The 17,934-nt window shown below is 43.7% G+C and overlaps 1 protein-coding gene across 6 annotated transcripts in view; it reads right to left on the reverse strand.

The window, feature by feature from the left end:
• LIMCH1 (LIM and calponin homology domains 1) overlaps positions 1–17,934 on the reverse strand; it is a 346,004-nt gene that overhangs the window by 101,975 nt on the left and 226,095 nt on the right. For all 6 annotated transcript variants that reach the window (XM_062213687.1, XM_062213685.1, XM_062213686.1 and 3 more), the window contains exon 4: positions 2,343–2,449. In XM_062213687.1, coding sequence (XP_062069671.1) covers positions 2,343–2,449 — 107 coding nt within the window. The remainder of the gene's footprint in view (positions 1–2,342; positions 2,450–17,934) is intronic.

Below are 17,934 nucleotides of genomic sequence, written 5' to 3' on the forward strand. Positions count from 1 at the left end.
ACTTTCCAAGTACAAATAATGGTCCTCTATAATGATTCCACATTGAGCATCCTGCCATGTTTGAGGACCGCCTCTCTTACCACACTTACTCTTTCTCAATGCCCTGGAGGAATGAGCAATGGCTTCGTTGCTTTTTCTTTTCCACATCAAGCTTGTTTCTCTTCCCCAGCCTAGTATCTGTTCTTTCTATGCCCTTAACAGCCTACAGATCTTCCCATGGCTTCCTCATGTCTCAGAAATGCCGCCATTCAGAGAGGCCGCCCTTGGCCACCTGTGGCCAGGTCATTCTTTTCCACGTCATTCTATTTGATTGTCTTCTCAGCATTTATCTCTCTGTAAGCTTACTTGCCTCTCACTCTTTGACACTGGAGTGTGAACAGCATGTGATGGGGGGGGGCACCTTGATACCCTGTTCACTTCATTTCTTTAGGGATAGAAAGTATCTCACACAGGAGAAGGTGAAGAAAAAGTATTGTCTAAAGAAAATAATAGTTATCATGGAAAAGAAAAATTAAAAAGGAAAGAAAATGAGAAGAAATGCCAGAGGCTATAGAGGTGGGAAGACAGAATAGAGAAGAGGAGAGAGCAAAGAAGGAAAGGTCAAAAGAACAGGAAAAGAGGAAGATGGCCCGGCAGCTGAGGAGTGCTGTGGCCTGCATCCTGCCTTCTCTCCCTCCGGGAGCTTTCCACGTCTTTGAATCACAGTGCGCTTTAGAAATCGGCTGTCGCATCTTTTCAGATCTGAATGGAGCAAGCGACACTAGCATCATGCCTGAGAAAATGTCCCATGTATCGTGCCGACACAGAGGTCTGCTGTAGGAAGGGAACTCAGCCAGGACTGCAGATCCGACGAGCAGGAGACCTCGGCCTGGACGCCTCATTTCCTGATGCCCACTTTTTTAGAAAAGCAAGAAAGCTGAAAAGATTTCAGATTTTCTAATACCAGAGTCATTCTGGATGGACAAAGGCTCTAAAAAGTGAATGCAGCTGCTGACTTTTCAAAGTGAACTTTCCCCTCACCCTCCAGGGTGTGTGTGTGTGTGTGTGTGTGTGTGTGTGTGACTAATTATCACCTCCCATGTTGTACAGTAACTATTGTTTCTGGTCACTTGCCACTCAGGTGAGGCCTCAAGGAGGCAGAACTGAGAACAATTACCTAAAAGGAACAAAGATTTATAGATGCTGGATTTAGGTACAATAATAAATGGAGCAGATGATGACTGAGGTGAGGCTTATGGCAGGTGCCATATCTAAGTATCCTAATTTTTATTGTTATTTTTTCCATGAGAAATATTAAATAGCACCACATTGACAAGAGAGAAGTGATTTTAGATAACCAGTCACAGCAAACTCTTTTATAAGTCATAAAACCCAACATACACCACAAACTTTATTTAATTCAGTAGTTTTCATTTTCCTTCATTATATTTTTTTTTCTAAATCAAGATCAGCAAATAGTATAAAATTAATGGCTCTAAATTTTGGCTTGTCTCCCTTTTCAATTCTTCCATCAATAAAACGACCCCAAAAGAAATCAAATGCAGAAAAGTTGCCAATCCACAGACCCAATCTACACAATTAAGCTTGTTACTAAGTGATAGTCATGCCAAATATTAATTAAGTAAAGTGGAAAGTGTTTTATAGAAAATCATTAGGGTCTAAGGAACTTCTAACCATAGGAAAGTTCTCTCCACCATCTCATAAGGACATTTCTTCTCATTACCCTGGACATGAGCTAATTCTTCACACAGGAGCGCTTTGCCTTTTCTTTTACTTTGACATTTGCCTCCAAGAATTCTCTGGCCTCAAACATGGCTTGTTGAATAGATAGAGTCAACAATGGCCAAAGAGCCAATGATCTAGCCTCAAAGAACTTGATCACTGACACAGGAGAAAACAGTTACAACAAATGTAAATGAAGATGCAATTTCCCCAGCCTCTCTTGCCTGCCCTGTCCAGACCTGTTTACCTAGTTTGTGGTCTTCCAAGAGCCTATTCAAATACTCAGTTGGAGCCAATAAAAAGGTTTTGTCTCACACACCAGAGATTCTGTGCATATTCTTTCTTGCCTCTCTGTTAAGCTTTACTTGACCCTTTTTCCTTCTCTTCAACATTGGAACTCCATATGCATCATTTTTGCATTTGAAGAAATCTTGTTTGATGAGAATGAAAGCTTTGCCTGGAGGGAAGTCTTGTTTCGAAAGCTTGATTTTTCACCTGCACATTTTTATTTTATTGCACACACCCAGTTCTCTGCCTCTTGGAACTTACAACATCATTCACACAACTGCAAATCAAACCATAAAGGAGTTTCCCTTAAACATAAATTGTACGTTACTTACTTGACCGTTACTCTGTTGGACGTATCCTGGAGGTCACTCGGGTCAAACAGTTGAGATTCTTTGAGGCCCAGCTCTTTACAACCTCTCAAGAATAAGATAATATTGTCCTGCAAAGAAGAAAAGAAATCCAGGTTAGATTATTTTATGAACTGGCCCCTCCCCTTCCATTGTTCAAAGGGCAGCAGGGCTCCCAGGCATTAAGGAAGCTAGGGGTCCGGTCGAATTGTTGGCTTGTTGCATAACAAAATTATGCTTTGTTAGGAAATGCCTGAGTTAGCAGACACCTCAAACTTCCAAATCCACCGTCTTGCCAAATTCACACATTTGTATAAAAGTGCAAGTAAAATACCATTGAAAAGAAGAACTTAGCATCTTTCAGGGGAATAATACTCTTTTAAAAATCCAGGTATTCACTATTGCTTCAATTTTTTTTGTTCATCACTTATTACCTAGAATCTCATTCAAACTGATATTCAAGAAACAGATTTTGATACCCAGGGGTTTTTCTCAACTTTAGCAAGTTTTTCTTGTTAACAGATCTTCTAAAATAAATCTTCTGTATACCTTTTAGACATCCTTTATGGGTGTTGACTGAAAATATCTTTGTAGACTATAAACTGAATTAGATTAAGAAAAATCTAGACTTATTAGAAATCATAATATGAGGGTCACATGTGGATGTTTATGTGATGCATTTACTTATAAATGGTCAGAAAAGTGAGGGGAAAAGGAAAACAAGTCATGTAATTTATGATTAGCACACTTACAAGCACATATTGATACTAAAATTGCTACAATAAAGTATTACTGGAAACTGGAAAAAATATTTGGCTAATATGAGAATCAAAGCTCAGGAGTGAACTTTTTTTTTTTTTTGAAAGGCAGAGTGGACAGTGAGAGAGAGAGACAGAGAGAAAGGTCTTCCTTTGCCATAGGTTCACCCTCCAATGGCTGCCACGGCTGGCACGCTGCGGCCGGCGCACTGCGCTGATCCGATGGCAGGAGCCAGGTGCTTCTCCTGGTCTCCCATGGGGTGCAGGACCCAACCACTTGGGCCATCCTCCACTGCACCCCCTGGCCACAGCAGAGAGCTGGCCTGGAAGAGGGGCAACCGGGACAGAATCCGGTGCCCGGACCGGGACTAGAACCCGGTGTGCCGGCGCCACAAGGCGGAGGATTTGCCTGTTGAGCCACGGCGCCGGTGGTGAACGGTTTTTAAAAAGGCTTTATCTTTTAAATTTTATTTACCATTTTAAAAAAAGATGTATTTAATATATTTATTTTAAAGACAGAGCGAGTGATTAGGGGCAGAGATCTTGCACCTACTGGTTTACTCTTCAAATAGCCGCAGAATGCGGAATTCTATGTAGGTCATCTACTTTGGTCACAGGGACCCAAGTCCTTGAACCAAAACCTTCTGCCTTCCCATATGCATTAGCTGATCACATGCAGAGCAGCCAGGGCTCAAACTGGCGCTCTGATACGGGATGCCAGCTTAGCCCGCTGCGCCACAACACAATTTACTATCTATGCAGTGTATTCACGATTACTATATGATTATTCACTATATACTATTATTTACTATTATTATTATACTATTTATTCACTATTCTTAAGAAAGAGGATAAAGGTCAGAGAAGGCTTCTGCTACTACAGAGTATTTTTGTGAACTGTGTGAAGCATTGTATAACACAAAATAACATCTGTAGCTTCTACTCCTGGAGTGTTGGTCAAGTGCTGGGGTTCTCTCTTTTAGTCACAAAACAGCCATATGCAGCAGCTGCTCTTACTGTGTCCATTTTTCAGATGACAGTGGAGGCACAGAGAGGTCTTGTACCATCCCAGCCAGCCAGCTGCTAAGCCTGCCTCCCAGTGAACACAACGGATAGAAACGAGGCTTCCGCAGAGGTGAAAGCCCAAGTCCACACAGAGGCAATTGCCTTTCCCACTGCCCCGTGTTTCCAGGAGCTTTACTCTTACCCTGCCTTGAAATTCTCACTGTCACTTTTGTTGTTGTTGCCTCTTCCCTTCCTCTGATGGCTTTTCTCCTTCCTGCCTCCCTCCCACAACCACACGCCCATGCACACACACCTTCTCTGATCACCTGGTCCTGAGACCCTCAAGGCACTACAGGAGCCAGCCCTCGAACTATTCTGAAGACACCACATTCAAAACAGAGTGCCCCCCTCACACAATTCCACATTTCAGGAAAAGCCAACAAACCCCTTAAATCTTGAATAAAGTGGCCCCAAATCAAAGGCAGTACCTAGTACAGACTTCATGGGAGCCTTTACAAGGGCTTTCCAAATGATCTGTTTTTTTATTTTTTTAGGATTTATTTATTTTATTTGAAAGTCAGAGTTACACAGAGAGAGGAGAGGCAGAGAGAGAGAGAGAGAGAGAGAGAGAAGTCTTCCATCTGCTGGTTCACTCCCCCATTGGCCACAATGGCAGGAGCTTTGCCAATCTGAAGCCAGGAGCCAGGAGCTTCTTCTGGGTCTCCCACGTGGCTACAGGGGCCCAAGGACTTGGGCCATCCTCCACTGCCTTCCCAGGTCACAGCAGAGAGCTGGATCGGATGTGCAGCAGCAGGGTCTCAAACTGGCACCCATTTGGATGCTGGCGCTTCAGGGCAGGCCACTGCGCCACAGCGCCAGCCCCTCCACATCATCTGTTGACTGGCCAGTAAGCTCTGGGTGCTTGCTGCCCAGAGAAAAACAAAGTGAGTGTTGGTGCTCTCTGTGGGGGACCACAATAGACGACAGGTCTTGTGACCACAGACCTGTCATGACTGTGGCACTCCAGAGACCCTGACTGTGGCTCCCCAGATTCTCAAGAAAAGCAAAGAGGTCATCTGCCCATTTGCACATCCAGATGCACCCTCCCTAACCAGAGTGCCACACTCCATTCAGCAATGGCTCACAAACACATACATAAGCTTTGTGCTGCCAGCCAGCCTGAACAATTTGGGCTGGAAAATTTAAATAACTACAGGTCTGCTTCCAGCTTCTCGCTACAACCTAACGATGCTGGATGGGAGCCAGGCCCCAGTGTAGAAGGAGAGCCGCCCGGCCAAGAGCTAATAAGGGCAGCCACCGGAGCAGGCGAGAAGGGCTGTGTGCTCAATCGCACAAAGCACATCCTGTGCAGTCTCGTCGGCCTTGTTCTTCATCCTGCGATTTTTCCACATTGGCAATTTCAAGCAAAACCCACATCTTAAGAGTTGTAAGTTCAGAAGCCAAACAGTGTAAGTGTCTTGCTCCCAAGGGAGAAGTAGGAGATGCTGATTTATTTCATCACTATTATATTTAGCTCTTACTAATGTACAGCCAACAAAGCCATTGAGACTTACAATCTTTACAAGAAGTTTTAAAAGGATTCTTCAAATAATCAATGTCATGAAAAAACAAAAACTGGAAATTAAAGGGGCATGCTGACCAAACGCAATGTATGGCCTTTGATTGGACCCTAGATTTCCCCCAAAATATGAGGCTGTAAAGTCAAGTTCAAATATGGACCATGCATGGTATTGTTGGATGAATGTGAATTTTATTACATGTGATGACGAATAGGACAGTAGTTACAGACAGAAAAGCTTTAGCATTAACTGTCTATATGAATTATTTAGGGTTGGGTTATAATGTCTGTTACATGACTTTCAAATGGTTCGGAAAGAAAAGTGTGTGTACGTGTGTGTGCGGGTGTGTGTTCACACACGTGGTGAGGGAGAAACAAAGAGAGGAGGGAGGGAGGGAGAGAGAAAAGGAGGTAGGGAGTGAGTGGGGAGAGGGAGAGCAGGAAGGAGTTTTGAATAGGTCTGTCTTGCTGTGGAGAGATAAAGCCAGTAAACACGGGGGCTGGCATTGTGGTATAATGGGTGAATCACCATCTGCAACACCGACATCCCATATGGGCGCTGGTTCGAGTCCTAGCCGCTCCACTTCCAACCGAGCTCTCTGCTATGGCCTGGGAAAGCAGCAGAAGATGGCCCAAGTGCTTGGGTTCCTGCATGTACATGGGAGACCGGGATAAAACTCCTTGCTCCTGGCTTTGACCTGGCCCAGCCTGGCCACTGTGGCCATTCGGGGAGTGAACCAGTGGACAGAAGACCTCTCTATCTTTGCACCCCCCTCTCTCTCTATCACTGCTTTCTAAATAAAGAAAATAAATATTTTTTAAAAAAGAAAGCAAATATGGCCAAATATTAGTAACTGGTGAATCTAAATCGAAGTCAGTAAACCTTCCTGTGAAGGGCCAGATAATAAGCATTTTCAGCCTTGGGGGCCTCGTGGTGGTCTGTGTTAAAATAGTTCCCCACTCTCTTAGCAGATCACACATACACAAATGTGTGCATCTGCATTCCAATCTTCTTTACCACGGCAGGCATTGGGCTGGGTTTAGTCCACAGGCCAGAGCCGGCTGGTCCTACTCCAGACTCAAGATACTCAGTTATTTGCTATGCCATTCTTTCTACTTTTCAATGCATTTTAAATTTTTCTCCAAAAAAGTCGTGAGAAAGGTTCTTCCAATTATAAGAAATATATTTAACCAGTATGGCTGCGACTTGACTGGGCAAATCAGCCCTACAAAATTCAAAGGGAAATGGTTGTCTCCTCTGTGACTACAGAGTCAATACGTAAGCACTGAGGAAGAACAGTTAGCACTTCTGGCTGAGAGGGCCTGAGTCTCAATTCAACGCAGAAGCATAACAGAAGCTCCTTACAGAGTCCATGTTGCACCATAGTCACGTTAATAAGTGGATCTATATTACTGTTTATATAATAGCCACATATTAAATTATTCTTGTGCATGGCCCTGTGGTTTCCCACTTCGTTCATTTGTAGGCCTGCCCTGCGTATGAAACAAGGGCTTGGCTGAGCCCTGAGCTTGCCACTCTTCCAGGTCTCTTACTCTGAAGAAGTCCTTGTGCTCACTCTCTTCGCTTCTCTCTCCAAAGGCAAGATGAGGGACAGCCTCTACCCTCAGAGTGTAGCAGAGAGTGGCAGGTGCTCACTAAATATCTGCATAGATTAAATACAGCGTGCGAAGTCCTCTCCTAGCTACTTCTAACAATGAACGGAACAAAATTCCCTAGTCATCATGATCCAGCAAATACCTACATTCGTTGAAGATGCAGATGAATCATGGCACAGCAGATTAAGCCACCGCCTGCTGTGCCAGCATCCCACAGGTTCATGTCCAAACTGCTCCACTTCCTATCCAACTCCCTGTTAATGTCCTGGGAAAAGCAGAGGAAGATGGCCCAAATGTTTGTGCCCCTGCCACCCACGTGGAAGACCTGGAAGAAGTTCCTGGCTCCTGGCTTTGGCCTGGCCCAATACTGACCATCACAGCCATCTGGAGACTGAACCAGCGGATGGAAGATTTCTTTCTGTAATCCTGATTTTGAAGTAAATAAATAAATCTTTTTTTAAAAAAAGATGCACATAAACAGAGGTCTGACATCAAATCGGACACTGGAAAGGAGAGGGGAATGAACTTCTCAAGGAACACAGCACAGAGGGATTCAGTTTGGAGCTCAGCCTCACCTGCTTATTAGCACAGTTTCTAAGCTTCCTGATCCTCAAACTTCTATTCTGTAAAGTAAGTGGATGCTATTGACCTTACAGTGATGTCACAGCAATAGAAAATGTACCTTACAAATAGAACCCAATGTGTGGCACCTTCGGAGCACTCGTTTCAGTGGTCCCTTCGATTTTGTACTCGTGGTCAATTATAGACTGAAAATATTAAGTGGAAAGTTCCAGAAATACATAAGTTTTTGGTGCCATTCTAAGTAATATGATGAAACCTTGCACCACCATGCTTTGCCCATTTGGGATATGAATCATTCATTTGTCCAATAAATCCACAAAGTATACACTATCCACCTGTTAGTCACTGAATATCACTTTGATTGTCATGATATCATAGTATCTGTGTTCAAGTTACTCTTAAATTACTTACCAGTGACCCCAAAGCACAGGAACCATGATGCTGACCATTTTGTCACAGTACACCACTGTAAGTGTTTTAGTTTATTATTATTGTTCTTAATATTTTATTAGGCCTAATTTATACATGAAACTTTATCATAGATATGGACATACAGGAAAAACATAGGATTCCTTACTACCTGAGATTTCAAGCATCCACTGGGGTCATAGAATGTATCTCCCATGATAAGGGGGGATAATTGTATATGGAGGGATTATTATGACATTCAGTCCACACAGGTCTGGAAAAGTCCACAGATGGTAAGATGAACAAAAGTGTCCATCTATGAAAAGTGCAGTGTGTACTGCCATTGCCAGTTCCATGGAAGACGGTTACAAACAAAAAAATGCTGCTGCTACTATTGTTATTAACCACCAGCTTTGCACTGTTGTACAGGCAGCCTCAAACTCAGGAGCAAGCAATGCACCAAAGTTCATGGATAAGGCAGTTGCTTGGAGGTTATTGTTTTTTGTTGTTGTTGTTGTTTTTGACAGGTAGAGTTAGACAGTGAGAGAGAGAGAGAAAGAGAGAAAGGTCTTCCTTTACGTTTGTTCACTCCCCTAATGGCCGCTATGGCCGGCGCGCTGTGCTGATCCGATGGCAGGAGCCAGGTGCTTCCTCCTGGTCTCCCATGGGGTGCAGGGCCCAAGCACTTGGGCCATCCTCCACTGCACTCCCGGGCCATGGCAGAGAGCTGGACTGGAAAAGGAGCAACCGGGACAGAATCCGGCGCCCCGACCAGGACTAGAACCCGGGGTGCCAGCGCCGCAGGCGGAGGATTAGCCTAGTGAGCCGCGGTGCTGGCTGAGGTTATTATTTTTAATTATCGCACCAAAATAAATCCTGGCACAGTGGCTCCTAGTTCAGAACACAAAAACCTCCTTAAACCAAAGTGTACCTGAAGGTGGTTACCGATTACACGATGGAACCTAAAAGCTGCAAAGAATAATTCAGAAATGCCCAGTGCACATCTCCTCTTGGCTGCAGGTGGATCACGGCTTCCAGCGGCTTCAAGCCACCAAAGAGACTGCCTTAGGCCACAGCAGTGCTATCTATGGGAGGCTGGGCCAGTCTCTCATGCTAGTGTAGCCCCCAAGATACAACACTCCCTCATCCAGGTCTTTCTCCCTCTTAGCTTTAAGAGAAGCAAGCAAAGACCTGCTCGCTCCCTATCCCTTTCTCCAGCTGTCACATCTACTAGGCAAAGGGTTTCTCTCTCCCCCAGATCCACAGCAGAGAACAAGGCTCTCCGGCCCTGGGACAAGCTCCTAGCATTTGGTGCTCTATCTCCCTGGCTTTCCTTCTTCGACAGCAGGGATGATGGAGTTGGAGTTCCCAGTTCATTTGGGTTTCAAAGGAACCCAAATCCCTCTACTCCTGATATGCAAAATGCAGTATGTATGAAACTTTCAAGCATTTTCAGCTTCTATAAGTGAAAAGACTCAATGGAAAATAGCAAAATGGAAAAATGTTACTTCTGATGAATTTATCATTTTAAACATTTCCTATAATAAATATTTACCTTAAACATCTTCATAAAGATAAGGATATTGGAAAGATTTGCAAGTATATCAGAGAAGACTCAGATTGTATTAGAAAATCAGTAACTAATGTAACAAGTTACTTTTCTAGTCTACTTAAAAGACCTTTTGAAACGTGGTTTTTGTTAGGTTTTCTATATTTGAAGCAAACTCCCTTTAACAGAAATGCAATTAAGAAATTCAGAACTTAAGGAATACATTACCAAAATATCTCCAGGAACTTACTCCAAAATTAATGGAATTTGGGGATTTCCTGTACCTGCCATGTGTTCACAGTCATTGCCCCAGCCTGTGTGGGTTGCAGTCAAACTCTAGTTATTGGCTGCTGTCCAACAACAATCAGTGCACAGCAGACTTTCAATGCATTTTTATTTTCCAGGAGCACATAATGAGGATAGCAGCTCTTCCACTGAGGGGAACGCACAGCTCATTTTGCTCTCAGGAATTCCGGGAGATTCAATCCAGAAGGTGGCAGCCAGGGGGCTACTTGGAACCAGAGGGAAAAAAATATATGGGTGAAAAATGAGCAGAAGCACAGTGGATTCCAGAAGAGAGAATGGAAGGCTGGGAGGGGAAGAAGGATATGAAAGGTCAGACCAAGGAGGGTTATGGATGCCCAGTGATGGATCTGGACTGTTCTCTGGGCAGTGAGGAATCCAGGCTGGGTCATCAGGATGGGAGTCCTGGAATCCTGCCTTTGTTTTAGAATACACCGGGTGCAACAGGAAAGCCCCACGGTTGGGTGGAGGGTCCATTTAAGAGGCTACCACAAGATCTCAACCAGAGCGGACAAGAGGGCCAGGACGTGAATGCCTCTCTGGCTCACTGGTTGAGTACATTTGGAGGAGAGGACAAAGGCACGGGGCACATTTTAGGTGGTGCTGAGGATGGTAGCCGTTGAGAGCATTGAGAGGAACACAGAAAGAACAGATCTGGGAGAAAGGGAAATAAATGAAACCTGGAACACTGCATTCACAGCACAGCTCACGGGGCACAGAGCTGAGGTTGAAGAATGAGGCCCCTACAGAACGTGCAGGCTTGGAAGTCATTAGCTCACTCAGGAGAAGCGGGGGAAAGCGAGATACTTTCCAGCACAGCTCAGACAGCACAAGAGAGACTGAAACAGCACCAACAAGATCACGCACATCTAAGGAACAGTTAAAGGAGGAGCTGTCCCATGTGTCTGAAGAGAAGGGAAAGCAAGCAGGAGGAGCAACCAGGGCGTCCTGGAGCCAGGAAGACCAGCGAAGCCAGCTGAGAGCGCTGTTTGAGGGAGCACAGTGTGTACAGTGTCAAATGCTACAACCCTGTATCAGGATCCCAGCTCTGCCACGTCCTGGCTGAGAGACCTTGGGCAAACTGCTTAGTCCATTGTTGCCTTAGCTGTCTCTTCAGAAAGCCCAAGTCCTTCAACGGCCTTACAACTCCCATAGGATCTGTTGCTACACCTTCCCTATCACAGCTCCACACCTCTCCCCTCCTGCAAGACTCCTGCAGGACCCTTGTATGGCTTTTTTTTGTTTTGTTTTTTGTTTTTTAAATAAAACCTAGGACAACATTTGATGTAGAATAAGTAAACAATAAATATGTATGGAAAGAATGAATGAGTATGAAAATGCGGATATGCAAAATATCATAGGACTGTTTATGGAGTTCTAGAAGAATAGAACAGTGTCTGGCACACAGCAATAACCCAATAAATGTTTTCCATTCTGACACTTATCTCTAAGGATGAACACTGTCAAGTCATCAATGAATGAATTTTCTGATTAGAAGGACATCAATAATTTTAGGAGAATTTCAGGGAAACCATTGGGCAAAAATCACATTGTGGAAGTGAAGCAAGTCAGTGCAGAATGAAAACAAGAGCACTAAGGTACTGAGCTGTTCGGCGGAAGTCCAGCAGAGAAAAGATGAGGAGGTGTGGCATGGTGGGTGGAGGGGAGAGGGGAGGGAAAAGAGTGGGGAGGGAGAACCCTGGCCTCAGACTCCCTTGGCCCTTCCAGACGGCTGCTGGGATCACCCTCCTGGGCAATCCCCACTCCATTTTAGGTTTGCGCCATCTGTTCCTCACCGTGCTGAGCTTCTAGTCTACCCTTCCCTTCTGGCACATCCCTGAGGATCCTGTATTAAGGCTCCCCACGGAATGCAGTCAACATTCAAGGTAACACTACATTCCACATGGACCACTGGCCCAACAACCTGGCTTGTGGTTCTTGGGCTTCCCCATTTATACTTTCTACTTCATTTCAGGATCATAGTCATCACCCAGATCTGTCTGTGGGATCTTAGACTCTTACGTCCTTCTCTTTGACCTTAGCTACTCTCTCTCCAGGTATCTCACGTCTTCTCTCCCATACCACAGACCCTTTCAACTCCAGACTCTGCCCCTTCCCTGTCCACTTCCCTCTCCCCTTGCTGCCTTATTCCTGTCATGATCCAGTCCCAATGAGCAGACTATTCAGCTGTTCTACTGTCTGTGTCTCCACCATCCTCACCCCTTTGTCTTTGACTAGGGAGCAGGGAGTAAGAACAAGAAATATCACAGGTGGGACAGTTAGCTTTGGCGGCTAAGCCAACCATCCCTTGACTACCCGAAGAGTGGCCAGTCAGGTGTCTATGTGGAAGGACATCAGCTAGGATACTGCTCCCAGCCTCTCCCTCTTCCCTGTGGCTGGTTTGGGAGAAGGGGCAGGGCCTGCCCAGCTCTGCCAGTTCTGGATTTCCATTCTGTAGAAGACAGCTTGTCTGTAGGACACATGTGTTCTGTCTGTCTCTGTCATGTGGTAAGGGGCCTCTCTCTGTGGGGGAGGCCTGTGGTTGTCTAGCTGTGCCAGGAATGGCCAGTATAAATCTAATTCAGGAACGAGGATTAGCAAACATTCTTGGCTGCAGCTCTAAGCCAATGTTCTCTAATTTGTTTCATGAGAAGTAAAGTTGATATTTTGATTTCTATCTGACTCTGTGCATATTATTTATTGACCACTCTTCATCTCTAACACTTGGCTCCCAGCGCTACTAGAAATAATGGTGCTGTTACTGGACCTGGAGTTGTTGCAAATTTAGTAGCTTCCACCTCAGTGGGCCCCTTAGAGGCTATTGGTCATCCTTCTAGATTGCTCTGGTCAGTACCCTCTCCTAATCCTTAAGCCTCTACTTTCTCCAATCTCTCTACTACGCCTTAACCTTCTCGCTCACAGATGTCATTAGCATCCAACAGTTAAATCCTTTCACTTCGTCCATCCCAAGTTCCACATCTAAAAGCCATTTTTATAAAAGAATGTAAAGTTGGGTACTTTAAAGCATTTTGGAAATGACCTAACAACAGGAGCAGAAGTTGAGTTTGGGTTAGAGTGAAAGATAGAGTCAAAAGTTAAGCTATATTAACTTTAGTTTAATTTTTCAAGTCCATTCAAAGATGTTTATTGTGGATTTACTTTACAAAAGGCAATGCATTGAGTTCTTTGGACAGGAAGAGGTCATCATAAGAATTGGGACTCTTACTTGCCAATGAGACCAAGTCTGACAGAAATAGGCGTATATTGGATAACAGAGTCCAGCATAGCCCTGCTACAGGGTGGAGTGGAGATGCAGCCGATCCCCTGCAACAGCTGGAAACCAAGACCTGGGCTTTTTGGGCCCCAGGCTTGCTCCCTTTCCTGTCTTCCCATTTCGCATGTTGCTTTGTTGGCACTCTCTGCATGCAGATTTCTTCCATATGGTTTCGCTCTTCCCAAGTTTCCCACATGAAGGCTGTCACTCCCTGAGCGCAGTGACTCTCTTTCTCACTTGCAGTTAAAAAATGTAGCAGAACGGATGTTGAAGATTTTTATCAAAAAAGAAATGACAGATGCTTGAGGCAATGAACATGCTTATTCTGATTTGAACATTATGCAATGTATACATCTATCAAAACATTACACGGTAGCCCATACATAGGTACAATATGCAAGCAAAAATAAAAATGAAACTAAAAAAAGCACAAATTAAAATACTTCATTGTAAAAAGAATTAAAATTAATAATAAATTTTAAATCCCAGGAAAACACCCACATTGGTCCACCTAGATTTCAGTTCCTTCCCACGGTGGCTGATGGGATGGGATAAAAGAAACCATGGATTCTATCAATAAATGATAGGAGAGGAATAGAGGAGGAACAGTTTCTGAAACAAGAATGCAATGTCTTAGGAAGGGGACACAGGGCAGACAGAATTATCAGTACTGGCTACATTCACAAAGCCAGGTCAGATGTAACTTTTCTATAAAACTTCTTGTGGAGAATGCCAATTTAATAATAACGTGTTTAGCATATTAAATATAATTGACTTAATTCGGTTTTCCATAAAGATATTCTCTTGGAAGAGTCTGTGCATTAAGCAGTCTCGCTGCCTCAGTTTCCCAAGGTTAACAGTCCTGATGCCAAAGAGGACCGACCACAGAAGGAAGGAAGCACAACTTTCATAATTAACTCTGCTTGGAAGAGCGTTACTCAATACAATTCCTTGCCAATATAGCCACTGAAGCCCAATTCCTCTTCCCCCATGGGACATTCAGGGAAACAGAGTGCCCAATCTGAAAGACTAAATTGGCTCCAATACCTTGATTTTATCTGTTTCTGGATTCCAGACTCATGATCATCCATGTGCAGCTGTTTTTCGTCTCAAGAACTTGACTTTCAAGCCCATTGAAGGTCAATACAACAGTGCTATCTCAGGAGAACTGGGAGCCCAGCCTATCTCTAGAACTGTCCAGATTCCAAAGAATCTGTCCTTCCAGAATAATTACTGAACCAGACCCCAAACTACTTAAACTCACCCTAAAACTCAGCATAAGCACTATTATGTTATACTGCCAGACTTCTTTTCCAACATAATTCACTAATTTCATTTTTGGAAATGAAGGGAGAAAATCTTCATTTAAATTAGACAAAACTCCTTCAATCGTGTATCATCTACCATTAAACAACAAATATGACCACGGCCAGTGACAGTCAAATTATGGTCTTTGGAGTGCTATGGATTTGGTACTGATCCACAAGAAAATAAGGGCAAAATTACAATTTTAAATACTTTTACGGCAAGTTGGCATTCTAATCATATCCAAGTGTGTGATCAACACACTTATCCTCATGAACAGAGAATATATCATTTTGGACATTTTCCAACTTACGTGAGTCACATATTGGACTATACTATGTAGTTAATGGCACTGGTCTCATTTATCAGCCTAGGTTGAACAATAACAATAAAATACAAATCAAGCACAATAACATACCATTTCACACTCAATAGAGGAGCTAAACAACATTATTTAAAAAAAAAAAAAAAGGCCCAGAAGATAATAAGTGTTGGCAAAAGTATAGGGAAATTGGAACTGTTGTGCTTTGCAGGTAGGAATGCAAAATGGTGGAGGTGCTACACAAATAGTTAGATGGCTCCTCAAAAAATTCAATACAGCATTGCAATAGGACCCGGCAATTCCACTTCTATGAATATGTCCTAAAGAACTGCAAGCAGGAACTCAAATAAACATGTATATACCAATGTTCGTACTCACACTAGCCAAGAGGTGGAAACACCACAAGGACCAACCATAGATGAATGGAGAAACAAATACAGTCTATACGTACAACGGAATAGCATTCAGCCTTAAAAAGAAAGGAAGTTCTACGAATGGTACAAGATGGATGAACTTGACGATATTATGTGAAGCAAAATAAGCCAGACACAAAAGGACATCTATTGCATGATTCCACTTACACGAGGTATTTAGAATAGTCAAATTCACAAAGTATAATAGAGGCTACCAGGGTCTGCGGGAGAGGGTAATGGAGAGTTGTTATTTCATAGGTACAGAGTTTCAGGTGGTCTGATGAAAATGTTCTCAAAATGATGTTGTAGACAGAACATCTGCATCTTCCCAGAATTCCAAGGTCGAAACCTAATCCCCAATGTGATACTTTTTGGAGGCGGGGCTTTGGGGAGGTGAATAAGTCAGAGGGCAGGCCCTTTACAAATGGAGCCCTTGATCTGTTGGTTACGTAAGGAGGCAGCGAGAAGGTGCAATCTGTGACGCAGAAAGCGGCCCCTCGCCAGATACCAAATCAGCTGGCTCCTGGATCTTGGATTTCCCAGCCTCTAGAACTGTGAGAAATAAATTCCTGCTCTTTATAAACAAGCCAGCATATGACATTTCATTATGTAGCACAAATGGACCTAGAGGCATGGATAAAACTGACAGTGCACAACACTGTGAATATACTCAATGTCACCGAATTACACACCTAAAAATGGTAAAAATGGCAAATTTGAGACATCTTCTCCTATAGCAAAAGTGTAAAAAAAACAATTACAGCAGTGGCCGGCGCCGCGGCTCACTAGGCTAATCCTCCGCCTGCGGCGTGGGCACACCAGGTTCTAGTCCCCGGGGTGCCGGATTCTGTCCTGGTTGCCCCTCTTCCAGTCCAGCTCTCTGCTGTGGCCCGGGAGTGCAGTGGAGGATGGCCCAAGTCCTTGGGCCCTGCATCCCATGGGAGACCAGGAGAAGCACCTGGCTCCTGCCTTCGGATCAGTGTGGTGCGCTGGCCGCAGCGCACCAGCCGCGGTGGCCATTGGAGGGTGAACCAATGGCAAAAGGAAGACCTTTCTGTCTGTCTCTCTCTCTCACTGTCCACTCTGCCTGTCCAAAATAATAATAATAATAATAATAATTACAGCAGTAAAGCTTGTTCTTCATCATATCCCTAACTCCTACAAAACATGTCCTGCGGAATTCTGGACCAAAAAATTTTAAGAAATGCTGCATAAAATACTCTTCACTTGGAGGTCATATTGCTTACACTAACAGTTCTGAGAAATTCCTTTACTAGGAAAGTATTTTAACTCAGAATTTCCTAAACTAACTCGCCTTCATCATCTTCTCTCCCCATCCCCCACCCTCTTCCACATGAAACACACTTTAAAAAATGGCAACCAGGATAAACCTTTGAAATCTGGTTCATACTTACACATCATACACACACATACACACACATCAGTGGAACAGTCACCATGCTGGGATGTGGCCCATAATCTGACACTTGCAATCTCCAATCAGTTCCTACAATGACACTGCCAGACCCCAAGGCATGCAGGGCTCAGAGGAATCTTATTCGTCTCTGATCCTTCAAGCTGCGCAGTAGAGGATACGTTTCACACTTAGCTCTCTAGGCTGCAAGTTAAGACAATGATTTACCAGTTAGGGATGACCTCAAGAACAAAGTACTTCATGGTCTAGGTCGGGCATGTGGATGACATTAAAAAAGAAACAGGTTTTTAGAAGCCAAATGAGCGTGCAGAGCAGGAGCCACACGGATAGATCCAAATGCAATTACCCCTATTGTATGTAGAGGTCACCACCTCTCTAGAGAGAAGGCTAAAAAGTCAGTGAGAAAGGAAATACCACAAAGTAAAAAACCAAAAGCAACCTTTGCACTCATCGACACAGACCATGGTCTGAAGTCATTTTTCTATTGAATATTTTGAGCTGGAGAAAAAAGTTCACTGAAAATCTGCTGATATTAAAACATACATGAAAAGGAAGAAGAGGCACACAGAGTAGAAATTCAAAGCAAAAAAGAAGAATCCGGTGGAAATATCACCAGCATGCCTTTTATTCCTTCAAGTTTACCAGGTTCTTAACCCATGTTGGGACTGCCTTTAGCTCCACTTTTTTTTCTTCCTATGTAATTCAAAAAAGGTGTGGAGAAAAGACTACATTTTCGACTTTGTAATCATGCACAAGTGGAAACCACATTTCGTCTTCAAGTCATGTTAAAAAAAAAGTGTATTCAAAATAATAAATTTTCCATGGATACTGACTTCCTCTCTCCAAGTTAATGTTTGGCGTAATTTACACAATAAATCTAATAGGCAAGTTATCTCTCCCAAATAGCACCTAGCACATTCTTGGCATCTACAAGGAGTTAACACGTTGCATATGTTGTTCGTGGTCACAAAACAACACATTTGAGGAAAAAAAAGTCACCAGGAAGGGAAGGAGGAGGGCAAGGGTG

This window comes from Lepus europaeus, chromosome 16, assembly GCF_033115175.1.
Source record: "Lepus europaeus isolate LE1 chromosome 16, mLepTim1.pri, whole genome shotgun sequence".
NCBI classification, from domain to species: domain Eukaryota; kingdom Metazoa; phylum Chordata; class Mammalia; order Lagomorpha; family Leporidae; genus Lepus; species Lepus europaeus.